This window comes from Hibiscus syriacus, unplaced genomic scaffold (assembly GCF_006381635.1).
Source record: "Hibiscus syriacus cultivar Baekdansim isolate YM2019G1 unplaced genomic scaffold, ASM638163v2 tig00009009_pilon, whole genome shotgun sequence".
NCBI lineage: Eukaryota > Viridiplantae > Streptophyta > Magnoliopsida > Malvales > Malvaceae > Hibiscus > Hibiscus syriacus.
This window is the reverse complement of record NW_024062181.1, coordinates 712,655-739,085: the sequence shown is the minus strand read 5'-3', so window position 1 is coordinate 739,085 and position 26,431 is coordinate 712,655. Positions and strand designations below refer to the sequence as shown.

Below are 26,431 nucleotides of genomic sequence, written 5' to 3'. Positions count from 1 at the left end.
GTGATAGGAGGAGAAAGCTCCGGTTTAAGAGACTCCAATTCTTACTCTTTCTTCTCTCGATACTATAAATTAGGTCTGTCGATGCCTGTGAGCAGTCTTTTTTACCGTGTCGGCAAACATGATTAACATTCATTTTTTATGCATCAACACCTTGTCCTCCGTAAACAATTGGTGTGTAGATCAAACCAAGTGTCAAAGTTTAGATAGAAAATCAAAGAAAATAAAAAGAATGAGGTGCACGTTTGAACATAAAAATGAAGTTTCTTGAGGATCCACTCAAAGGTGCTCACATGTGATGCACCTTCTGCAATGCCTGATAGAACATGTCAATGAATTGATCGTCCTAGCAGAAGAATAAAACAAAGAGTCAATAATTAGAAACAAATCAGAAGCCTTCACCATGAGCAGGGATTGCAAAATGTGCATCATTGATAGGTCCTCTATAATAATCTTTTGGCCAAAAACAGCTGATATAAATTAACATTCCAAGTGAAAAATAGATGAAAATATATACATACCTGAACAAGCATTAGTAGTGCATCACGGACTTTATCCCTGCTAATCAGAGATCCATTGTGCAAAGTAGGCAGTGCACCAGGAGTGAGAGATGCAGGTGGAGTAGGTGGTGGAAAGGGTTGAAGCATTGGAGTGCCATAAGGACGTTGTGGAATGACGGGTGGATGAAGAGTAGAAATGGTTGGATTTGATGAAGAGGGAGGTGGCATCATCAATGAGGAGGAGGAAGGGGGTACAAAAAATGAAGAAGGCTTTACAAGATTAGCCACTCGGTTACCACTACCTACTGAATCAAGCGAAGGTTGAGCAGAAAGAGGAGGGGATGACATTGATGGAGCAAGTGTAAGAGTCGATATGGCAGATGGTGCATGAGAAGAAAGAGGGGTGGTCGAGATAGAATGGTAAGGCTGTGCTGGTATTGTACTATTTGGAGCATTACTTCCGAGATTCATAGCAGCCTGAAAATAGTAAAACCAAAAAACCTTGAGATCAGACACCGGATAAATATCAGGCCCTGAAAATAAAAAAAATGTAAGTGTCACAGTCATCATACACTAAAGAAGTTAACAAATGATGAATCTTGAGGGGCATCAATAGCAGGAGAGGTAGTTGCCGGTGGCTCCAACGGGCCTTCGATTACAGACATGCTAGGAACTGCTTCTAGTTCTTCAAATTCACTACACAATAAAAAAAATGCTTAGGACACTTGAACACAATAGGAAGACAAAGAAATTAAGGCAGTAGATACTACCAGGTGGAGCAAGATAGTCTAGTACAAGGATGGTGGACTTCCAAGAATCAATATCAAAATCATCAAATTCCATGACAATCATTATTACAAATTTACCAGTATGACTCATAATAGGTCTTGAAAGTGTTCTATTGAATTAGATGAACTTTATAACCTATTATAAAGGAGTTTAGCAAATTCTTTAAAGAATAAATTTTGCACATAAAGCTCCTGCCTCACTCATCTACTCCCAGCATATATTACCAGTTCCAATTTTACAGTTCCTACATTTTCCCTTCACTTTCACCTATTTTCTTGAACTGCCACAAGATATGGCACCCCACAATCAACTCTAGTCCAACTCTCATCCCCCTTTGCCTAAACCCTTCACTTGTTTGCAATGTTGCCTCACTCGCACCAAAAGGACCCTTTACACACACATCACAGACAAATTGGCAAGATATTGTTTTGTTCAAAATGGCATAATGTAACTACCAAAAGCATTAAGTATGACTGGCTAAACAACTAGAAACATCCTGCAGTCTGTATGGGAAAATTTAACAGTTAATACGTCCTAAGGCTTTGTTATAGATGCATCATCAAACTAATTACCTTGCACTTGAAGATGCTTTTGGCTTTGTAGGAACTTTTGAGTATGCATTAAGTATTCTGTGAAGAAGAAACAAATAAAATGTTAGTATTTAAAATCATCAAAAGAAACAGACCAAGAGCTTATCTTATCGAAAAAATATCTCAAAAAACACACTCGTATATATCTTATTGAGTGCTTTTATGGTTTTCTTAAACTACAGAAGTTTAAAGGTAGCTATAATGCAAGGAAAATTTTGTTTCATATATTGTGGTCAATTGTTAAGTCACATTCAACATACCATATTGCATATCATTCAAAAGTTTACCGCTTGATAGTTGTAGTTGTAGAGCTAAAAACACACATTCTCTGTTAGACAGATTAAAGTGCATTGATCCCACTTATCTAGAATCTTGTTGGCACATTTACGAATACTTAAAAGTTCAATAACCATAAGATTGTAGTTAAATCGAAACTACATCTCAAAGGAAGGCTTTCAACCACTGAACCCTTTCTCTTGGGGAAAAACAACTGTGTGAAATAAGTACAACAGAAGGTATAAAAGATCTAAACCTCCATATTTGACTTCACTTGGGATGACCATGTTCATGTTCAAACTTCAAAGTTGATAATTGGAAGTTAGATAAATGGACAAAAACAAGATGCTATACCTACTAAAGAGGCTTGCAACTTTCTCACATTCACGAGGATTATAGAACCAAATGCCATTAACTTCTTGTGCAGCATTTCGATACAGCAAGTATGGACCTTGAACCTCGTACTCAAAATCTCCCAATAAATTCTCCACTAAATTATCTGTTCGTTAAAAACAACTTTCATACCAAATCAGGCAAAACTGTAGGAAAAGGTATGTACTTTTTCATTAAAATTAAGAATTTCTACCTGTGTTTCGCCGATTCATTACAATGAACTGGAACCGAGGTTGAGTACTCCTTAAAACCAAGGGAAATCATCAATCATTTCAATGAGCTAAATCATTTCCCTAAGTTAACTACTTGCTTCTAACTTCTAAAAACGTTAATGCTAGAAATAAAAGGCCCAAAAACATTAACTTATTTTACCTCTTAACAACAAAGAGAGATCCTTCAACATCTTTTCGACTCTAAAAAAAATTAAAAAAAATCAAACTTAAAATACTTTAACGATCTAAACTTTAAACCAAATCAAGAACAAAAAAAAATAGATCCAAAAAACTTATGAACAGATTTGCGAGAAAGAGAACCCATTGACTGCTGTCGATGTTGAATTCGTAGAAGGTGACGTGAGCAGCAGTGATCAGGATCTCCTCTATGAAAGCATCAATTCTTTGGAGAACAGTGAGATTGAGCATCTTCGTGCTCTGTTGATCGAGATTCGGCATCAATTTCCCAGTCTGAGACATTTTACGATCCTAGTAACCGAATCTCTAAACCCTAAATCCCAATTTTCTTAACGTTTTCCCGGGAAGCTTCACCGTTCGTTTTGGGGATTTAACATTACAATCGCCGATCAATTTCTCTAAATATTCGGCAGTTAGATGTTTACTTTACTGATTTCACAAATGACCAAAATAACCTCCTGAATTTTGGGGAATATATAATAAATTCACGTAAAAGAAATATTAATGATATATTAATATCTTATTCATTCATTCATAGTATATAAAATTATACATTATTAGTATGTCTAATATAAACCCTTTTAAATTAATCTAGGGATAATGTCACATTTACTACATGTAATTTGATCAAATATCTAATATGGTACATGTACCTTTAAAACGTCGATGGGTGTCTATACTTCGATAAAATACCAATATGGTACTTGAACTATTATCATTATAATACATGTAACTTTCTTATAATTAATTTGACATTTACTAATAATGTTAACTCAATAATAATAATAATAATACACTAAATGCTAGTTTAGATAGAACATTTACTAATAGTTAGACATTTTGATAGATAAATGGGATAATAATACACGAATGATGCCACGACGGCTCCGCTCACTTTCCGGCAAAAATCTCCAAATTGTTGGCAAATGGATAACCAGTTTGTGTCAGGGTTGTCGCTGTGAGTCAAGTAAACTATGGCTGCAACCGCTGTGAGTCAAGTAAACTATGGCTGCAGCCATCGCTGCGGACGTTGTGCCCAGAGACGATACCGCCTGCCTTTACAATAAAAAAATGTAGGTAATACACGATAAAAGTAATAAAGATGTATCGTCATTATTGTTGTTGTGGTCTTAGATCTTTCATCACAAAATATAAATAGTGACATAAATGAAACTTTATCACTATATCTTATCTCCTAAATATATATATCATGTTTGTGTTGTATTTTTGTATCTTGTTTTAGTTACTTTATTGATCTATAATAATTAAACCAAGTGTTGGAATATTTACTATATCCAAAATAAATAAGATGATTCTCGGTAGGGCATCAAATAGAGTTTCGAAAATGTGATAACGGCTGTGATATTGCAGTCGCGCCATCATCCGAAACTGGTTTTCATGGTTTTTGCGGTGGGTCACAGATTCACACCAATCTCGATCGATTGCGTCCGCAATTTAACGGGAAACGGATGCTTGCGCCGATAACAGGACACAACAACCGTGATTCCAAGACAAAAACAAAAATCAACATTCACTGCACAAACATTGGTGGCGCAATTTTTTTTTTGTTTCAGACAATAATGGGGAGAATGAGGAAGGGGGAGGCAAAAGGCCAGAACCAGAAAGGTCAAAGAAAGGGAGGAAAAAAGGTCGAGGGAGGGGTGATTTATTTCTTCCTTTTTTAATAATTTTTAAAATATAATTTTAAAGGATATATTAATTTGAGATCCCTCCTTCTTTTAGAATTTATAATTTAATCCCTAGTTTAAAATGTAAACTTTAATTTTTATTTAATTTAGTCTTAATTTCAGTAATATAAAATTATGCAATTTAAATTTTACAGTTTTATTTTAATTATATTTAATTTAATCTTTTTAGGATAAGTTGTGCGACATTTAAAAAAATTCATGAATGCGATACTTGCAATGACATCCGTTATGTCCGCAACTGTGATAAACGCAACCGAAAACGTAACCGCAAACGCTATTTAAAATCCTGATTCTCATAATAACTATATTAGTACAAGTCATGGTGACAACGGAGAATCGAAGGGAAAGGACGAGATAGCATGATAATATTGCTATTGCAATGACGAGGAATCTGCAAGCAAATTATTTGTGGATCAAGAGGTTAATGTCGACGACCAACCGGTGATAGAAAAAATCGAAATTGCAAAATAACGATTTATTTGAGCTTTTGATATTGTTAGAATATATCTATTATATCTATCCATTTATATGTGTGCAGGGCCTACCCAATACATGTGTCAGATGTGCCTTGATCGGGCAACATATATTTGAGGGACATCAGTTTATAAGCACATATATACAATATATATATATATATATATTTGACCCAAAAAATTAGCCCAAAATCCAATGAAGCAAGCTGCCAGTGCCGCACACCAACTCAAGCCATCCTTGTCGTAATCACCAAATCTACAAGCAGTAACCCAAATAATCAAAATTCAATATCTACTAAATCATCCACAAAGTCAAAGAAGAAAAAGCAACCTAAATCCTTAAATTTTCGGGATTTTTCTTCACCAAAAAACGAAGAAAAATCAACAAGAGGACAAGCAGGATTCGATGGAAAAAATAGAAAAAGAGAACCATTTCGAGCACAAAAAAGGGGAAGAAAGAGGATTTGAAAAAAATCATTCAAGAAAAGGATCATTAGCAAGCGAAATACACGAAAATGGAGTGAGCAAAGGCAACCATTCGATTAAAAATCCTCATCCTATTCGAAACACTTGTAAGTAGGTTTTATTATTTACAGAGGTATAGATTTTCCTTAAACAATACCATGCAACCATTTTCTGTTTTTTATTGTTCTTGAATCAAAATAAAAAAGTAAAATATGGTTAGATGTTTACCGAGGTTATTTGAGTCATCGGAGTCCAAGACCGAAGCTTTGGATTTCTTTCGAGAGGCTGGCCTCAGGACTTTCGATCGGGGAAGACGAAGTGAGTGGAGAGAAGGGAGAGGGCCGAGCGGCTAAGGGTTCTTTGCGTGAGTGGAGTTTAGGGTGTAAATTAATCTGTGACTCACCTTTACATGGCAATAGGGGACACGTTTTGTCTGGTAATACGACAATGGTAGCATGGAATTAGACACCTACTCATCTCCATGATTCATTGGTCATTTTGATTTTGTGTTTTGAACATTGCAATTTCCAGGCTATTTTCCTTGGTTTACGATATTCTTGCCCCTAACAAACCACACATTTCTCCTCTTATTTTATCCTTTTCACAACTTTAATTATTATTATCTTTTATCAATGGTCAATTCCCCCCTTTATGTTCATTTCTTTTGCATATTTTGTTTCTCTAAGGTTTAATTCTGTTTTCGGTCCTTGTACTTTTGCATATATAAATTTTCTATTATAGGGATGTCATTATCTTTACCGATTCTAAATTTTATCTATAATTTTAGGGTCTATGTTAAGAGTTCATAACTGGATCTTTCAATAATATCATTTCGTTTTAATTCAGACCCTTAAGTAATAACATTGTTTGAATTTTGATTGTGTAGTAGCAAACTTAGTTTGATGAAGAAAAAAATCGAGACATTTTTTAGAGTGATTGCTTCTAATTATTTTGATTTCATCATTAATTTTCCAGATCAATTGATTGTGAGAAAGAACAAGTCAACTACATTAAATTCGGTTACCGGTAAGGTTGTATCTTTCCCTACTAATATATCTGTTTTATTGTTTACTTGCTACTATATTTGTTTTATTGATTACTTTTAAATATATTACCTCGAAAACAACTATCGGGTGCCCAAAATAGAAAACGAAAAAAACAAGAACAAAAAATGGCTAATTCTTTACATGGATCTTTAGATAGATTTATTGTTAGACCGGTTAAACCTTCTAATAATCTGATTGGAAATTCCAATGATTCACCTAATACTTTTAATAATCCTATTGTAAATTTATGTGCATAAAATTATTATCTCGCCCAAGGCATTAAAATTCATTGGACCAACCCTGTATGTGTGTTATAGTGACGAACCGGAATGTGGGAAGATCGTCGTAGCTAGCTTGGACATGGAAAAACCGACATAAAAACGGGGCCGTTTCGTTGCTGGTCCCCATGGTGGCAGCGGCAATTATGGCGGCGAGTCTCGGGATGAAATCGAAAATTCCCGTTACTTTCTTCAGTCCGCTCTTTTTTCCTTTCCCGACGGCGATCAATGGTGTTTTGCCTTTCAGTTCATCGTTGGACTCAACATCGAGGCTTGCATTATCGTCACTCTTACGCATTTTCCTACACTTTTTTCAATCATTAGTCCTAAAATAACCAAGAAAAACATGACAAATTAAATCAGGTTGTCTTGTTTCATTAAATTTTGAGTTCATAGGAATACATGAAAAACTACAATCTTTAAACAAGCCAACCAACAGTGCTACTATCAAAACCATTAAAAAGAGAATGGCAATGCTTAAGCAAAACAAAAACTGTCCTCGTAATATACAAACCAGGGCTGAATTTCTACGGTTCCTCGAGTCCGGGACGCGAAAACGACAACATATTCAGTAGCCGATTTTTCCCAATCTGCTATTCTTCTGAAACGAGCAAGATAAAATTATACTTCCACCAGCATTCCGTCTCCCCGAAAAAATACGAATACTATTTGTGATAGTTGAACCTTAAGGGAGGGTTGTACCCCGAGAAGGTAATGAACACACGGCCGAAAATGCTAACAATGCATCTGAAATTTGGATGTCAGCTCAGCTTGCCTGGATTTGTAGTCTGATTCGATAGATCCCCATTCTCCTCAGAAGTGAGATTCAAAGTAGGTGATGGGATCTGATTAAATCCTTTAGACTTGACCAGTCCAAGGGAGGTGTCGGTTGGGATTGTGGTTTTTTCTGGTTCAACAGTTTTGACAGTTAACTCGTCTGCTGCATCCTGTTTTTGTAGCATTTCCATAAGCCGTAAAGATGGGACATCACCCTTACAATACCTGCGCCACATGTTCCGGTATGTTGCCTCTAAACCGCTGATAAAGTTTTGTCCGTCGCAGACAGGTGATTTGGACATCAGCTCTCGAAGGCTCATTCTCAGATTCTGGAGGGCAGTGACGTCTGATGCTAGTTGTAGTGCCAGTTGGACGTATTCATCTTCATTGCGGGCTACCAGATGTTTTAACCCTACATTGTAAGTACCCAAATGCTATATAGTTACCCGGTGGCACGTAAATCATAAAAAAAATATAAACGAATAATAGATATTAACAAGAAGAAGTGACGCTCCTTACCAACTTTGCTGAGAAGACTAACACCGACATTATGAGCATGAACCGAACCGGCCATGGTAACACATGGGACTCCCATGTATAGAGATTCACACGTTGTCGTAGTTCCGGCATATGGAAAGGTGTCCAAACTACATAAAGTTACGTAGCAAACATTAGAAATTCTAAAAAGGAGCATAAAATATGGGATTTATTTTCCGAGTTAAACACCTGGTAAACTTAATCCAAAGGACAGATGACACATAGCACTGGATGATAACTCGACTTATAAGCGCTGATGGGGTAAGCACTTGACTTAGAACATCTAGAATACGTTCAAAATCAAAACTCAAACTTTTAAGAAAATAATCAGAAGTTCTACCTGATGTCCATAAGAGAATAAGCTTGCATATGATCATGGTTAAGAAGAATTAGAGGGAGAAGATCGACACGAAGTGATTCTAAGCCCAACTGCTCTAATGTTGTTAGAAATTTCTGCCGAACACTGTCACAACAAAATGGCTTGCATTTTACCACAAGACGGGAGTTTGGAACAGCACATAATATCCTCGCCCAAACTTGCAATACCTTGGGTGTTATCTGACAAAAAGTTCAGATAATAATAGGTTAATTATGAATGCTATAACAAATAAAACTAATGAATATTTTTACAGTCATTGAACAGTACCTTTGCCAGATTATTAAAGCTGCCGAATGTAATGAACCCGTTCACAAGAGCAGGAGTTGGTGAAACAGGTCCGGCCTCGAGGGAAGGAGTATAACAAAGGAAGCATTCTGGCAGTCGAACCAACTCTTCAACATGCCTGCAATTAGGTGTGATTATTGTCCGAGAAGAATCATTCTCATATCTCATTGAACACAATATTCTAATTTAAAAGGTGGACAGCTAAAGTGAAAACAGGACCTACTTCTGCTTTGTATCAGGAGGATCTGCAAATGAATCGGTGATTCGATAATCAATAGTAGGCAAACCAGTAGTATTGGGATAGCCAATCCAAGTTACCTACAGTGAGACATTAAATAAATCAAAGAGAGCTAAGAAATTACTGGTCTACCAAATCGAGATTACTGGAACAGGAAACCGTTAGAAAAACAAAAAAATATTGAACCCCAAGAATACCTGAACAGGTGCGGGCCTACATGCCATTGTTCCCAATTTGTTGTTGGCTGTATGACCAGTAAGCTCTACCAAGATGTCGATTTTATCATCTCTAACCATGCTTGCAACCTTCTTTTCATCAATACCATATATATCTCTCCATATCCCACCCTTTTTCATGACTTTTTCCCTAAATCTAATAGTTTTTGCATCAGCCTGCAAAATCATAAGAATGCGAGTTCAGAATGAAAGACATAATCAAATAAACAAAGAAGATACTACCTTAACAAAGTTGTTTCGTGATAGTAATGGAACATTATGACAGATATTTCGGCACGATAATTATTGATGAGACAACACAGTAATAAGAAAAGATCAGATTAAAGGATCACAATTTCTGAAGATAATCACAAAGTCAGTTGAGAAAATAATTCTAATGAAGGGTTTTTGTACAGCTGAATCGGCATTGATGTAATCGTGAAGATTACTTCAAATGGATGTTGAGGATCGGGGTAAATTGAGAGTTAAGGGAGTGGTGACAATCTTAATAAATCCTCAATGCCACAAAGGTGGAGTTACTCGACTAAACATGCAAACAAATATGCTGATCTCTGTAAGATTGCAGATGATGGAAGCTATGGAAAGTCACTATGCAACTGACATAAATATATCCAACGATTTAGTACCTTCACTACAGCAGAATAAACAACCACCTGGTAGTTCCCATAGTCGTGATAAATAAGAGGGGCTTCAATGAAATACGACACGGAATGAGTGAAATAATCTGGAGAAATATATCCAATCACAAGAGGTCGTTCCGGATCTTTCGGGTTGTCCCATGAACTGTATTGTGGATATAACCTCATAAATCGCCTTCCCCAGTCCCTGTTTTCAAAATCCAAATTAGACAGCCTTTAGAAACTAAGCTTAATGTTAGTCAATGATACTTGAAATTTCACCAAGTATTAAGAAGATGCTATTGTCATACATTCAGTGAAGAAGAGTATAATTGGTCAAACAGGCCAAAGAATCAAAACACAGATTGAAAGAGAGAGTAAAATGCGATTATCAATATATTTTCTTTTGGCATCTGTTAAGAGCGTATGAATCAGGGTATCCGAGATATCATCACTACACTTAAGATCAAATTCTCAATGTAGCTTATTGTTTTCATCATCCATTTCTTTCTAAATTTCTATTTCGGTTTAGGCCTTTGAAGATGGATTTTATTTGTCAGCACAAAAGTAGGAAATTAGAAAGATGTTGGCATTAATACATTATGGCTTAAAGCATGCATTTATGAATTGCATGGAAAAAAGAACCGTGTGAGACAGAAGGCTTCAATATTATAGTATGACATTAAAAGGTTCATATAGTTGTTCTTAGACGCTCCCGCAAAAATAACAAATTGTTTGTAATGACAACCAAATACCAAAATGATACTTATAGAAAATTGACGTTAAAATGCAAGTTAGGGTGATACGGATTCGATTAAACCTGTGAGTCTCAAAAAGTTTATCATCTCCTTCATTTATGTAGTTCATTGCCAACAGCCGATTCTGCAAAAAGATTGAAATATAATACAAACAAATGGAATCAGTCAAAAAACGAGAGCTGAAACATCACTATCAAACTTTCAAGGTGAATAGACGTCTGAAGTGAAAACTTATCATATCCGTTCCTTTCTCTAGTTCATTTTATTTTTAATTAATACTTACTTTTTTTCCCAACCAGTACTTACTTTTTTTCCCAACCAGCAATTATCATTCAATCTAATACAAGATTCATGTAATGGTACCTGTCCAGCGTTACGAGAATCAGGATCTATCTTAAGGCACTGTTCATAAGCTGTAATAGCCATGGATATATTGCCAGCATCTCTGTATAGAACCCCTGAACAGAAAAGATATAAGGAATAAATTAAATACATAAAAACAAAGAAATTACTTCCCAACAATATCGATCTGGAAACAAAATAAGCTGAAAGGGAAAAACCTAAGTTATTATATGCTTCGGCATATGTGGGACAGGCAATTATAGCTTTCTCGATCATGCTAGCAGCAGCATCCATTTTACCCTGCCAATTGCGAACACATAGTCAATCATTGTTTTAGACATGGTCAAGCCTAAAAGTTAGATCTGTTATCCACTTCAAACCTGAACTGTGTAGACGACACCAAGGTTGTTCAACGACTGAGAGAAGTTCGGTTTGATTGACAAGGCCAACTGCAAGAAGATATTATAACAAAAAATGAAGATCATGGAAAGTAGTAGAAAAAGAAACCTTAAAATGTTATATGACCAACAAATAATTACCTGATAACACTCTACGGCTTTGTCAAGGTTGTCTCTATCTTTGTATATTACTCCTAAATTGTTGCATGCCTCGGCACAATGGGGGTTGAAGTGGAAAGCAAGTTCATAGTAAACAATCGCCTACACAAACAGAAATTGATAGTTAAATTACTATATGATGGAATAATGGAAAAACCTACCAATAAAGTATGTATACAACATACTTTTACCATCAATTACAATCAGAATTCCAGTTCCTCGAAGAAAATTACGAACTTCAAAGCAAATACATCTTAAATAATTACTTACCATATCGAACTTCAGCATTTCACCATAAGCAACCCCGAGATTATACATGGCATCTGCATAGTGCCAATTATAAGATAAAGCCTTCTTGTAATATGCCACGCCTTGGTTAATGTCTCCCTCCAACTTAACCTGATGAGACATATCACTGAATGCAAAATCAGGGACAGAAAAACTGAGTGGTTACTTATTACAAAGAAAACACACAGTGACTTCCATGAACAAGTTGATGAGAAATGCTCATGATGCAAAATAAAAAGTACATTGATCTAATGAAAGCATTGTGTTGGCTAAAAAATGAATGGAGAAACCAATGTGATTGTTGATTGTAGGTGCAGATACCAATTATTAAAAGGGCTCGATTGAAATCTGTTGATGTACAGTCCATCTTTTATTCCATTACAAGTTGTCTCTGTGTATAGGATCATTGTTTTAAATGCTTCTGATACTTAAATTATCATATAAGAAAGAAATGAGTCGTGTTTAAATGCGCAGCTGAGGCGTGCCTAGGCGCTAAGGCGAGGTGAGGGTGAAGTGCCTAATTGAGTCTAGGCGAGGCAATTTCAATGAAGCGCAACAAGGCACACCAGGTGCGGAGGCGCATAAAGGCGCGCCTGTTCAATTTTTTTTCTTTTCTTTTTTTATTATGTTTTACATACTAACTTGGGCCAAAAGTGGGTGCCACACAAAAATAACATTAATAAAATGAAATTTAAACCCTAATACATAAAATGCTGATGATGAATACTCTTTGGTGTTTACATTGCATGAACTGGTAGCTTTATTGTAGATTGGTTACCTATGTTATGCAGGTGTTGAGAAGAGTTGCAATTGTCTTTAGGTGGGGTTGTTTGGGTGTTAGCTGTGCTGATGTTGTAATAGTGTGGGTAGTGATTTTAAGATTTGGGTGTTGTTAGAGGATGATCTCGATGTCTGCATTTGCTGTACTAGCAAGGTTCATTGTTACCTTGCAGGGGGAATGTTTCGTTATGATAATGGATAAACTACTGGGTACTCTTTCCCTTCATCCACAACCCGAAACCGATCTTTGGTATGGGTTGGTAAAAAATCGACGAAGGTTTTTAATGAGACCCTTATTTCTTCCAAAAAAATATTGCATGAACTGTTCTTTTTGCTTGACTATACAACTGGGAAAAACATGTACATCTTTTATTTTCAAAAAGTGCGCCTTGGCTATAAAACCCCTATCGCCTTAGTGTAGCTTGCGCCCCTTAGGGAATGGAGCATCCCTATTCCAACCTCTAAGATGTTTTATGAACATATACCACCCTACTCTGTCCAAACCATAGATGATAAATCAACAGTATCATATAACTTTCATCGAGAAAATGCAATGGCCGCCTCCTTTCTAGAGCAAAGAGCTAAATTATTTCTATAAAGATCCATGCAAGGATTGGACACACGTGGATACAACCACAGCTCAATTTTCAACAAGATAAAGCATCCTGTAAACTATAGGCTAAAGGTCATCAAATACCGTCCAAAGCAAAACTAGTAAAGGAAATGAAAAAAAAAATAGATGTGGCTTCTTAAAACAAAGAGGGATAGGAAGCACCTTTGTTCCCAAATCTGTCAAGGCAATTGCCATATTATTTTTTGCAATCTCAAAGTTCGGGGATACCGCTAGACACCTGATGATACAATAATCAAGCAAATAGCGTATCAGTAGAGATGAGGGCACCAGTAAAATACATAAAATACAGTTGAGGCCCAACAGGCAACAGTGTTAAACAAACATCAGCATACAACCTCTCATAACAGGCAATGGCAGATTCCAAGTCACCACGGTTTTTATATATGACACCCATGTTGCAATATGCTTCAGCATACATTGGTCTCTCTAGTGCAGCCTTCTCATAGCAACTAAGGGCCGTGTCATATTGCATCATCTCAGAATAGACAACACCAAGGTTATAGTATGCAGGCTGTATAAATGAGGTATAAGGATATAAACATAAATTCAACGTAAAAAAGGAGGACAAATAATGAGAAAATGGGAATTAGAATGACAAAACTGCATGTATAAATTTTAATTACAACAAAGTTTAACATTGAGGATGAGAGAGTATAGATTACAGCATAGTGCGGATCTATTCTAAGAGCTTCGTAATACTTCTGAATTCCCTCCTGTGTATTGCCAGCAAGCTTTAAGCTGGTTCCAAGATCAGCTAAAACAATGGCTAGGCATTCTGCAGCTAGTTTGTATGAAGGGTCTGCACTCAAAGCTTTTTGATAAGACTGCAAAGGTAAACAAGTGAAGAACGAAGACTCAAAATTTAAGTACCCACAAATGAGCTAAACAAAAATTAATGGTTAGAAACCCAATGAGAATACCTCAGCTGCTTCTACCAAATGACCTTCGTCCTTGTACAGCATACCACAGTGAGTGAGAGCACAAGCATTCTGAGGGTCCAACTTAATGGCTTCTTTAAAGCTCTCCAAAGCATCCCTTCCCATGTTCTGCATCTGCTGGCATATCCCTTTTCCAATGTGAGCTTCAAAGCACCCGCTATCCTTCTCTAAGACACTGTTATATAGGGAAAGAGCATCTGCAAATTTGTTCCTTGATCGAAGAATGTTAGCATAAGAAAGAGAACCTTTCCCTTCAGATGCCTTTTGTGTTGGAGTCACATCAACTGTTGAAATGCTTGGACCCGGAGCCGACTGTGATTCCTTTACGACACCATCTTCTACGACCAGGTCCCCCCCTCTCTCATTTACATCATTCTCCGTCCAGGCCATCTAGGAAGAGCTATATCCTCACGTTTCTGAACAGATATAAAAAAAAACCAACAAAAAATTAATCTTCAAAAAGTGATATCTTTTAGTGTTGAACTTCAAACAAAAAATTAGAGAGACTTCAAGTCTTCAACGGGCATTGTATATAACTTTATAATGCTTAAGCTGGTCATTTCAAACAAATATAACAAGAACAAGTCACTTTTAAATCAAGATTTATAACAATTTAAAGGGGAAAAAAGACTCTGAATCTTTTTAATCACTTCAAGAACACAGATTGAAACCCTAGGTAAAACAAGATGATCCAAGATCAAATACCATAAACCTTAAAACCCCAACAAATAAACTAAAAAACTACACTGAAAACCCCTAAAATATTGAGCATTTAATCAAACAAAAAAAAGACTATTTTCTGATTTAAAGAAAAGGAACTTTATAAACCCAACAACCAAAAAAACAGAACAAAACAAAAATATTAGGGATTTAACACTTACTTTGAAGCAAACCAAGCTTTTACCCACGAACTAAAACTGCATATCTGATGTCAAAAACTGCTCAAAAAGGTAAGGGTGGGTGTAGGAATGGGAAAAAAAGTGGTGCGGCTTAAGAATAAGACTGGCTTAGCCGAGTTTCAGGAGAAAAGGGGGGAAATGGTGTTGGCGCTGAAGGGTGCTTTCGATTCTCCCAAACACGCAGGGGGTGGGGGGAGCCCATGCTGATGGGTGTAATGGGTTAAGTTGGACCGGGTCGGATCACGGTCTGGTATTCTGATATGGAGATTTGAGATGAGTGTATTTTTTTAAGAATATATTATATTTTTTTAAATAAGGTAAATTACATGGATAGTCACCTAATTTTAATAAATTTTTATTTTACTTACTAAGAAAAAGTTTGCAAGTTATCAATTAGGGTTGGGCACAGCGGAGATTTTGAAATTTTTCGATCATTCTGACTCAAAAATTTGAAGGTTTTTATTTGATTTTAATCCACTATGATGTTTGACGATGTTCTATCTATATTAAATACGTTATGAACTTTTAAGGAAAAAAATATTTTGATCCAATCAAATCCAACACAAATATTTTTTTATTTTTATTCGACAAGCCAAAGAGATAACTAAAAAAACATATATCAACATCTGCAATTGTTACGCCCATGTAGTGGATTTTGGTTTGTAAAAGAATTTTATCAAGTAAATATTTCGTGAAATCATTATCCCTTAACTTCTTTATAAAGTGTGAAGATATCTCTCACAGATTGCTTGCGAAGCACCTTCACCACCATTGTCGTTATTTTGATATTTTTTTTTTGTTTTTTCAACAATAACTTCATTTATATACCTTTAAACGACAAATGTTAGTGACTGTTTCTTTAGTTTTAAAACTTTGATGCTAGAAAAAGAAATTTACTCATACTTTAGTAACTATTTATGTAGTTTACCCATTTTTTATAATTAATTTTAAGTAGGAAATTATTATTTTTATTAATAAAAGTAATCTATATTGGCAAAGTTTGCCCGGACTTGAAAAATGCTCGAAAACCCTAGAAGACGAGTATAAAAGCCTAACAATCAAAACATGCAGATATTCGTGAAAACCCTAACCGGCAAAACCATTACTCTCGAGATCGAGAGCAGCGACACCATTGATAATGCCAAAACCAAGATTCAAGACAAAGAAGGTAACCTCCTCCCGTTGCTTTTATTTTTTTCCAAATGTTTGATTTCTCTTTTTAAACTCCACAAATTGATCATTTTACAAAAGTTTAAACTTTGATGAACTGACAGGAATTCCGCCAGACCAACAACGTCTGATTTATGCTGGGAAACAGTTTGAAGATGGCCGTACTTTGGCTGATTACAACATTCAGAAAGGTTTCTACTTATTTATTTTCAGTAATGATTTTGTTCTTTTTTGTTTTGATTGTGCTACTTAAAGTGGGTTTTTGTTCTTTTTGGTGTAGAATCAACTCTTCATATTGTTTTGAGGTTGAGAGGTGGAATTATTGAGCCTTCTTTACTGGCTTTGGCACGGAAATACAATCAAGATAAAATGATTTGCCACAAGTAAGCTCCTTTTTTTCATTACTTTGTTTTAATCAATGGTCATTATCTAGTTTTTTTTTAAGACTAGATCTGGAAACATCGAGCTCAGCACGGTTACACGCTAGCACATACTCCAAACATGAAAATTTAAACATGAACATGACATGAATACATAGCAATATTGAACACATGCAAAAGAATAATTAAAATACAAACATTATATGAACTAATTGTTATTGAGCCTGGCAATATAGAGCATGCTGTGGTTATGAATTCCGCACTTGAAAGAATAACTAAAACATGAATGTGATCTTAGTTTAAAAAAGCGCCGCTTAAGCGCGATTAAAGCGCTAAGCGCCTCGAGCGAGGCCCCTGGCGCTTCAGCATAGCAAAAGCACTATAAATTCATTAAGCGGTAGTAATCAGCGCTTTTAGCAAAGCGCTAATCGGCGCTTAATCGCGAGTTTAGAAGATACGATTCTGGGCTGTTATATTTGGCATCTTTACAGTTGTATTGTGTTGTATTTCGGGCCAATTTTGGTTTTTTGTCTGGTTAGTCATTTAGAGCTGTTGGTAGATGTGTAATTGGTAGCAAGGTATGGGCAGGGGTTGGGTTTGCTCGGCTGTTGTTTTGTGTGCTCATGGAGCAGCAGGGCATGGGTGATGGGGAATCGAGCTGCAAGTGGGATGCAGGGCTGCTGGGCGTTGTGTGTTGGGACGCAGCAAAATGGTATGGGCATCAGCCACCTTCACGTGAGTGGCATGAGCACTAGCATGGGCAAGATTAAAAAATGTTTATTGGGTGCTATTTACTGGGCACGTGGTGTGTTCGGGTTGTTATTGTAAGGGGTTTGTTTGTCTTAACTTTATGTAATCTTTTATTATTAATGAATTTTGAGACACACTTTTCCTCCTTCCGTTGATTAAGAAACACCATTTGATGTTCCATTAATCATGAGGGGGGGTTTAATGAGACCTCCACTTCCTATAAAAAAAACCTATAAGTAAATTGAGAAATATATTTTGGTGTTTAAGTACTTATAAGTTTTGAATATATTCATTAACACTTTGATAATTAAGTATTTATAAGATAATTTATAAATATTCTGTATTTTTTTGAGACACACTTTTCCTCCTTACGTTGATTAAGGAACACCATTTGATGTTCCATTAATCATGAGGGGGGGTTTAATGAGACCTCCACTTCCTATAAAAAAAACCTATAAGTAAATTGAGAATTATATTTTGGTGTTTAAGTACTTATAAGTTTTGAATATATTCATTAACACTTTGATATTTAAGTATTTATAAGATAATTTATAAATATTCTGTATTTTTTTTGTGAATTTCGGCCTCTCTGGCGCTTCGTGTGCATAGAGCGAGTGCTTTCGCTTAGCGCTTAGCTCTTCGGCGTCTAGGACCCTAGACGCTTTAGGGCGCTTTACGCTTTTTAAAACCAAGAATGTGATATGTATACACCAATGGAATCAAATTTGATTATCTTGTTTTGACATCTTTTGTTGTTGCTCTAAATTTCCCTTGATCACTTCTAGCTCAATGATTCCAACTTGTTTTTTGCTTGAATTTGATTTGAGTTTAGCTTATTCATAGTTGTATTAGCTTTAATTTGTAACTAGAGTTTGAAAATTTCCCCAAATGGGTTGCAGGCTCTTCTTCCCTGCAAAACCCTTCTTAAACCCTAACCCTAAATTCCCAAATCCACATTCCTTCTCCACCTCTTTCCTCATAACCAAAGCCCCAAAGAAACACAAACCCAAACACCCCAAACCCGACTCTCCCCGTACCCAATCTGTAACGCCCGAATCCAATAAAATCCCCCACTTCGAATCACTCCTCACCCGCGATGCTAACTTCTGGTTCCTCACCAAAACCAAAGAATTCCTATCGAAACAACCCGGGCAGGTCCTCCGTCCCGATGACGCCGGAAAACTCTATCGGGAACTCGGTTTCCCTTACGGCCGCAAAGTCACTAGATCCATTTTCCGCCACTCGCTTCCCTTCAACACATACGATTACTCCGACAACAAAATCTGGCTTGGGTTTACCGATTTTATGGACCAATTACTCCTTGAAGAGAGATCAATCATTGAAACAATGGAAAAAGATCGAGTCACGAGAGTCCATAAATTGTTAATGATGTCAAAGAATAAATGAATTCCACTCAGCAAGATTTATCATAAACGGCTTATATTTGGAATTCCTGAGGATTTTAGGGACAAAATTGTGAAATATTCGGATTATTTTCATCTTGTGAATGAAAATGGAAACAAGTACTTGAGTTAGTAAACTGGGATCCGAGTTTAGTTGTTAGTGCATTGGAGAGGGTGCTTTTAGTGAATGAAGATAAGTCTAAGAAAGCTTTTAAGTTCCCGGTTAAGTATGGGAAAGATTTAGGGTTGGAGGAAAATGATGTGAAGAAGCTTAACTTGCTAAACACGTTACCGTTGGTTTCGCCTTATTTCGATGGGTGGAAGTTGGACCTGTGGAGTTTGGAAGTTGAAAAATATAGGGTTGGATATATACATGAGTTTTTGAGCTTGACTTTGGAGAAGAGGGCTTTGATACATCATATTGTAGAGTTCAAGGAAGAGTTTAGTTTGACTAGACAAACTTACAAGATGCTCAAGAGACAGCCTTGGAGGTTTTATTTGGCGGGGACGGAGATGAATTGGGCGGTGGTTTTGAAGGATGGTTACGATGACAATGGTAATTTAATCAATAAGGATCCACTGGTGTTTTTCAATGAAAAGCTTTATAAGTTTGCTCAAATGCACAAAGAAGAAGAGATTTCTAGATTTAGGGAGAAATTATGAGGGGATGAACATTTTCTAGTGGTTAAACTTGTGTATGGTAATTCTAATCTTAAATCGTGTCTCATCAATAAAACCTTTGAATGAATTACATTACCCTGTTTTGTTAAATGTGTATTTTTACAGGTATTGTCTATCAGCAGATGTGATTGGATTTGTGTATGTGGGGTTTCAAGCTTATGCTCTAGCTTACCATCTCATCATACAAAACCATGTCATCAGCCATTACTTTGGTCAACATTTTGATTTCTCCATGAATCAGGCAAGTTTTTGGTATATATAAAATACTCATTGTAATTTAGTCACTTTAGCTTCAGTCTTACTTCTTAGTTGTTATTCACCCCAACATTTTGGTTTTCGGAGACATTTGTTGTCTTAATTAGCTTTATTCTTACTATTTTAGTTATAACTTGTTGTCCCTTGCATGCTCTCCTCTCCCTATTTTTGCCTCTTGCTATGTTGTCAAGTATCAGTCTATCATCATAAGCAACTAAGTTAATTAGATTTCCCATTTTTTGTGATAGTTCGTATTCATTTCACACGTCTCTGCATCCAATTTGCTAGCAAAATTGTGCAATATGCATGGATTCGAGTATTTACAAAAGATATATATGGGTGTTTGAATCACAAAATGTCCTAGTGAAACAAATGCATTTATGTGTATTCACATAGAATTGTTTGCCTTTTTGGTTCATCCTGCTGATACTAGCTTATCTCTATGCGTTTAGCATTGTCTGCATTGGCCAACCGAGTTGATAAGTGGGCAATCTAATTGAGGCAAAGTTGAATTCACTGAGATGGTTAGTGCCTCAGTTGGAAATGGCCTTTATGGCTTTAACATTTACATGTATTCTGTAAGGTCTTATGAAAGCCGGGTCTAACGGCTTTTCTTCATACAATATCTAACTTGGTTAGATCCCTTTGTCTATAAAATTGAAAGATATTGCATGTTTAAACATGTTTGAACCTTCATTCTCTAATATGTTGTAGAAGTAATTGGTAAGATCTTTTTCTATCTATAAATTGAAAGATATTATGTGATTAAGCATGTTTAAACTTTCGTTCTCTTCTATGTTGTAGAAGTAATTGGTAAGATCTTTTTCTATCTATAAATCAAAAGATATTGTGTGATTAAGCATGTTTAAACTTTCGTTCTCTTCTATGTAGAAGTAATTGGTAAGATCTTTTTCTATCTTTAAATCGAAAGATATTGCGTGTTTAAGCATGTTTGAAACTTCAATCTCTTCTATGTTGTAGAAGTATGTGAACGATGGGACTATAAGTTGAACCCTCTTTTGAAGTAAAAGAATGACAAAGAGGGCATCCTAGTTCCCAAAATTGAATTATCCATTCGTATTTTGTCAACTGATCCAAACTTTACATGCAGTTGATTTTCGAGGATGGAACATGATAATGGTTTGCCTGTTCTTAAGATTAGTACATTCTCTTATTTTTTGGGGGACTTGTTTAAGAACTCTTTGTGCTTCGTAAGGTGTTTTTATGTTGATTGATGTTTGTATAATCAAATGATTTGAGTGAATAATATAACTTGATGCAGTGATTGATGCTTTTCTCTATTTCCTCGGGATATGGCAAAATGAACCCAAACTGAAACCTTCAAGGAATCCCAAACCCCTAAACTCGATTTGGACCAAAATGCAACATGCTTTGTGAATCATTGAAATTGATACATCTTTCTTTGCTTGTTAGGTGTTATACTTGGCTGCATCCTAGAGCCGTTGAACTGTCGCAAGAAGAAATGTGGTCATAGCAATCAAGTTTGTGTGTGTTCATATATATCCTGTATTTAATGGTGCAGTTGAGTGCTTGCAGTGGACTAAATATCCTTCTTCACTTGCTGCAAGCTGAGGCCAAAGAAGAAGATCAAGTAAATTGCGACTCTGGTGGTTATTTCATCTGCTTCAAAAGAACTTGCAATACAAGACCTGTTCATATTTTTTCCATTTGGTTCTTTGTTTTTCTTTTTTCCATTGAAATTTTAATGTATGGGTATTGCAGTTGTTGAGAGTTTGGAGTTATTAATGAGGACCAAATTTAGACTTTGACCATGTTGGCCATTTTTCCATGTACGAGTTGCAGTGATCTCCACAATTATAGAAGCATTTGCTCGATCTGAGTATTTCAAGCAATAAAATAAAATAATACACCTTTTAATCACTGAAGTCACTTAATAGGTTTACTCATACATATATTTATAAAACGTGTTTGAATATCGAACGAGAGACCGTGTTCAGTGTTCAGTTGTAACGTAGTACAGTAGGTTGAGGATAATTTAAGTTTAGATTTGTAGCTTAGTACGGTAGAGGTTAATTTAAGTTTAGGTTCAGATTACATTTAGATTTAAGGCGAATTTTCCCCCTCATAAGAGAGATGATTGATGAAACCCTACTTTCAATAGAAATATTTAGTTTAATCTCCATTATAAGAATGGGGAATCACCAGGGTGCTTGGTCTAGTGGTATGATTCTCGCTTCGGGTGCGAGAGGTCCCGAGTTCGATTCTCGGAGCACCCCTTTTTTTGGCTATATCCTCGAAGGCCTAATTATTTCCTTAGTCCTTGTATTTTTTGGTTATGTGCAATCTAATCCCTTCAATTGGACTTAATTTTGAATTTAAACTGTGCGCACCAATGCTCTCAGACTGCCTTTCCCTCCATAATTTCATTTTCCCGCCATCAAGACCTCGCGCTTGCTTTTCACATCCTTATTCTACTTTATATATAAACCCTAAATCCTATGAATTAAAACAAAAGGAAGAAGAGTCCTCTTGACGCTCAATCAGGTAATTTTTCTAGACTATATACTCTGTTTGTTTCCTGATAAAAATCAATTGAATCTCTTCTGAAATTTCCTTTTTCTTTCAGATTTTCCAGCAATTAACTGTTCACCGTCATCAATTCTCACTAAACCTCACTTCTAGTTTGATTCGGTACGTTCTATATCACAAACTTTTTTCTTAATGATTTTCATGATCAAGAACAATAATAGTAATCGTATTCGGTTGATTATGTGAAATGAGTAGATCCGACTGAATTAACACACTTTTGATTAGTATTTATTTAAGTTTCATTTACTGTAAATAAATTTGTGAACAAAAAGAGTTCTCATATTATGTTGATTCTGTGAGATGAGTAAATTCAACAGAATTAAATCGCTGTTGATAAGTAATTATTTAATTTTCATTTCCTGGAAACAACTTTGTGAAATGAGTAGATCCGACTTAATTAACGCCCTGTTAATTCATTTGACCTTCAATAAACTTAATGGCTATTTCTGTATGTCGCTCGTCTTAGATTTAATCATGATTGTAATGTGACATGGGGGTAGAATGCCGATTATGCTTGGATTTTCCCTGTTAGTTTTGAATTTTGAAGTAATTAGTGATAACGATTTGGTCAAACTCCATTGAAAATCTGTGTTTAGCTTCTGGTTTGGGTAAAAACTGTTGTTGTTTTTCTAATTCAGTGGTACCATTGTAGTTGGCAATTGCTTTTGGTATTGGTAAAATGAATTTGTTTTTTGATGTTTTCCTATTTGTTATGCAAGATATGGATGTTTCGAGCCCTGCGGCTTTTGTTAATGGAGGATTGATACGCATGCACGTGGGACGCAAGGTGCGAACAGTGCTTCAGGCTACCCGGTCTGATATCGCATCTGTGATCGGAAAGTCTACTGATGGTTACCAACTTGTTGCAAAAGGCTCTCCACCTGTTCCTCTTACAAGTTATGTTGAGGTTATTGGTGTTGCCGAGAATGAAAATACCATCCGAGCTGAATTATGGACCAACTTTGGTGACACATTTGGTATGCTTTTCTACTCCATATGAAAATCATGATCCTTTTCAGCCAATGCAAATATGATTGCTTTTACATAGATACCGCATTCCGAGGTTTTCAACTTACCGGTTTGGGTATTACATATACATGGAATTTCAGTTTGGGTTTAGGACAAACACTTCTACATGTTTTAATAGATAGTTTATTGGGGTTGCTGAATCAAAACAGTAATCGGTAATGGTCTCTGGTTTGCTTTTTGAAAATTTTTTGCCTGTTTCCCAAAGTTGATGGGTTTATTCAGCTATTTAAGCAATAAGAAGAATGAAGTGGTAAAATAATTGATTAACATAAAATTTATACGCTCCCTTGGGTCCATGGATGGACTGAAGGGGGCTCGCGATGGTGGTCTCTCTTGAAAATTTCAAATTTTCATAAATTTTAAATATTTTCTTTATATAATTTATTGATAATCTGTTATCGCCCTTCTAAAATTATATAACTGTGATCTTTCTAAAATTTTATAAGTTAACTTTCTAATATAAAATCTTATGTTTGTCCTTACTTGGGTCTATTTGAAGTTCCTTTGAAGTCCTATTTCTTTAATGTTCACTTGATTTTTGTGTTTTTCTTAATCTCTTGTAATTGTCTCTGAGAAATCTTTCCTTAACATTGTCATTAATGGCAGATGCATCCAGCTATGATCAACTCTGTCAGCTAGCAAATGGAGAGTTCAAACACCTATTCCTCTAGTTGTTTTCAAATTTCTTTACCAAAAGAAGGCTTTGGCTGAACAATGGTACATGGCACTCTATGCCCATATAAATAGGTAGAAACTATATGATGGAACTTATTCTAGTTGTTTTATATTTCATGTAGAAGTCCCCTCATTTTAAGATTTTTTTTAAAATGTCAAGTTACCTGATATTATTTTTTTAAATTCTTTTACTAAAAGATTTTTTTTAAATTTACATAAACATTTTATCAAATTATTTGGTATACTGATTGATTTTTAATTTATTAATTAATTAATCTAGATCAGGTATTGTAGAGTTAAGGGTGATCATCTCAGTCTAGTATGTTTAAAACTATTATTATTTTTCATTATTTTATAATATATAGTAATTATTTTATTATAGTCTGAAAAAGCTTAATGATTATTTTATGATAGTTTGATTTGTTTGAAATATATATATAAGAATCTCACCCATTATTGTTCAGAACTCTAAATGCTTTACCCGTTAAATTAAATTTCCCTTTTCTCTCAATTTATTGTTAAAAATAATTTTAAAGAGTGATTTAAATGATAAAGAGAATATTGTTTTTTTTAAATGATTTATATACGAACAATATTATCTATAGATATATGTAAGTTTATTTATATTTAAAATCGAATATAAATACTATCTTGTAACTATATTAGAATCTTAAAAAATAATCTTTAAAGACGATAGTTAATGGTTAATTTATATTATTATATGGATAATATAAAGGTAGTTAATGGTTAATTTATACTATTATATAGATAATATAAAGGTAGTTAATGGTTAATTTATATTATTATATAGATAATATAGGACAAAGAAAGAAGCTTTAATGGGAAAAGTCTTGTGTGATAGTCTTAATATACGGTTAAGAAAATGTATTATCTGTTTTGTTAACATATTCAGTAAAGCGTTACCTAAAATATTATTTTTTTATACCGTTTTTGTTATTATTGGACATTTTACTAGAAATGTTAAAAGACATTAATGTTTTAAGTAGAAATAATATTGTTTTAGATAATTTTTTATCAATTTTTTTAAAAAAATAATAATAAAACCAGTATTACATTTCCTTAACCGTATATTAAAGCTGTCGCACGATATAATTTTCTAAATTAATGGGTTTGTTGGTGTGGTGAGTTCCCTACCATTTGGTCCATTTGCATATTATTGTTTAAACATATATATACAATCTAATCACCATAATCAACTAATATTTAAAAACAAACTCAAAGCCAAATTCTCATCCATCAAAACTAATAATTTTATTAGAAGTTATACTATTTAACGAAAATCAAATAACTAGAGACCGACAAAATATTTCATATTAAAATATAAATTTTTAGTAAGTTTAAATTTAGAAGTATAAAATTATAAATTTCAGTAAATGTATAATTAAATTGTCAATAATTTATTAAAAAATCAAAATAATTATATGAATCTTATTCCCCTCTCTCGATCTATTCATGTTAATAAATATTTAATTAGTTAACAAGTGGGTATAATTTTCATCCTATAAGCCTGATCTCTAGCATATGTCAACGTTAAAGGGCGTTGATTAATTGGACAGTGTTTTGTTAATGGGTCTATCTTTTATTTTATTTTCCTTTTTTTGAATTTTTTTGGATTAATCACTAGTATTTGATCTATTGACCGATTAATCTAGTTCGGGTACTGCAAAGACGAGGGCGATCCTCCCAACCCAATTTATTCCATTCGTAAACTCTAGGATTCGAACCCCTACCTTTGCTTAAGAGACCTAATGTCTCATCCCACTAGACTAACCGATTATTGATTATTTTCTTTTATTTTTTATTTGTTAATCATTATTACCATCCCTAGTTAACAACTAAAGATGAATCCACCAATGAAGTAATGGAATAGTTAGCTGTAATTCATTATATTGAAAGAGGGATGTAGGTTTTGTAATAGCTACCTGTAACTAATAAAAAAAATACACTCCGATCCTTAAACCTAGGCTGTAAATGAGACGAGACAGATCGCGAGTTATTCGAAATTAACTCGGTTACGGTTTGATAAATACTCGGATCGAATGGACTCGACTCGAACTCGAGCTCGACTCGAATTCTTAACGAGCCAAAACGAGCTACTTAATACTCGACTCGAAAAGCTCGTGAGCAACTCGAAAATATAATATATTAAAAATTTATTTTTAAAAAATAAATTATTAATAATATTAATATTTATGTGTTGATTTTTTTAAAAAAATACAATAAAACTTTTATGTATTTAAGATTCAGGTTCGAGTTCGAGTTCGAGTTTGAGGATTCAATCTTGTTAGGTTTAAGAATTTTTTTT

General features: G+C 34.9%; 5 protein-coding genes, 1 non-coding gene and 1 pseudogene across 7 annotated transcripts; 4 read left to right on the top strand and 3 right to left on the bottom strand.

Annotated features, from left to right (window-relative positions):
* Nucleotides 1–132: 132 nt before the first annotated feature.
* Nucleotides 133–3,379, bottom strand: LOC120202878 (mRNA-decapping enzyme-like protein). Its single transcript, XM_039203229.1, has 8 exons — nt 3,079–3,379; nt 2,918–2,958; nt 2,739–2,788; nt 2,507–2,651; nt 1,859–1,915; nt 1,070–1,193; nt 519–974; nt 133–343 (listed from the first exon to the last, which is right to left on the bottom strand). The coding sequence occupies exons 1-8, from the start codon at nt 3,235–3,237 to the stop codon at nt 287–289; spliced, it is 1,089 nt and encodes a 362-aa protein (XP_039059160.1). The 5' UTR covers nt 3,238–3,379; the 3' UTR covers nt 133–286.
* Nucleotides 3,380–3,763: 384 nt separating this feature from the next.
* On the bottom strand, nt 3,764–7,224 carry LOC120202759 (casparian strip membrane protein 1-like). Its single transcript, XM_039203136.1, has 5 exons — nt 6,974–7,224; nt 4,986–5,055; nt 4,246–4,302; nt 3,940–4,007; nt 3,764–3,908 (listed from the first exon to the last, which is right to left on the bottom strand). The coding sequence occupies exons 1-5, from the start codon at nt 7,222–7,224 to the stop codon at nt 3,764–3,766; spliced, it is 591 nt and encodes a 196-aa protein (XP_039059067.1).
* A 135-nt stretch (nt 7,225–7,359) lies between these two features.
* LOC120202877 (probable UDP-N-acetylglucosamine--peptide N-acetylglucosaminyltransferase SPINDLY) lies at nt 7,360–15,343 on the bottom strand. Its single transcript, XM_039203228.1, has 18 exons — nt 15,174–15,343; nt 14,275–14,708; nt 14,017–14,178; nt 13,690–13,865; nt 13,496–13,571; nt 11,923–12,051; nt 11,635–11,754; nt 11,476–11,544; nt 11,314–11,395; nt 11,117–11,211; nt 10,816–10,877; nt 10,005–10,203; nt 9,340–9,534; nt 9,128–9,222; nt 8,887–9,022; nt 8,581–8,798; nt 8,223–8,350; nt 7,360–8,115 (listed from the first exon to the last, which is right to left on the bottom strand). Exons 2-18 carry the CDS (start codon nt 14,680–14,682, stop codon nt 7,688–7,690), a joined length of 2,778 nt encoding a protein of 925 aa, XP_039059159.1. The 5' UTR covers nt 14,683–14,708; nt 15,174–15,343; the 3' UTR covers nt 7,360–7,687.
* An 860-nt stretch (nt 15,344–16,203) lies between these two features.
* LOC120202876 (ubiquitin-like) lies at nt 16,204–21,628 on the top strand. Of its 2 annotated transcripts, XM_039203227.1 has the most exons (6): nt 16,204–16,359; nt 16,466–16,552; nt 16,642–16,744; nt 19,681–19,816; nt 21,265–21,332; nt 21,420–21,626. In XM_039203227.1, the coding sequence occupies exons 1-5, from the start codon at nt 16,257–16,259 to the stop codon at nt 21,286–21,288; spliced, it is 453 nt and encodes a 150-aa protein (XP_039059158.1). In that variant the 5' UTR covers nt 16,204–16,256; the 3' UTR covers nt 21,289–21,332; nt 21,420–21,626. The 2 variants fall into 2 exon arrangements, with proteins under 2 accessions (XP_039059158.1, XP_039059156.1); XM_039203225.1 differs by having other exon boundaries at nt 21,265–21,628.
* On the top strand, nt 18,272–19,662 carry LOC120202875 (annotated as a pseudogene).
* Nucleotides 21,629–22,016: 388 nt separating the features above from the next.
* On the top strand, nt 22,017–22,088 carry TRNAP-CGG. Its single transcript has one exon. It is a non-coding gene; the product is annotated as a tRNA-Pro (tRNA).
* Nucleotides 22,089–22,307: 219 nt separating this feature from the next.
* On the top strand, nt 22,308–24,120 carry LOC120202702 (replication protein A 14 kDa subunit B-like). Its single transcript, XM_039203094.1, has 4 exons — nt 22,308–22,356; nt 22,439–22,503; nt 23,121–23,378; nt 24,037–24,120. The coding sequence occupies exons 3-4, from the start codon at nt 23,123–23,125 to the stop codon at nt 24,099–24,101; spliced, it is 321 nt and encodes a 106-aa protein (XP_039059025.1). The 5' UTR covers nt 22,308–22,356; nt 22,439–22,503; nt 23,121–23,122; the 3' UTR covers nt 24,102–24,120.
* The last annotated feature ends 2,311 nt before the right edge of the window (nt 24,121–26,431 follow it).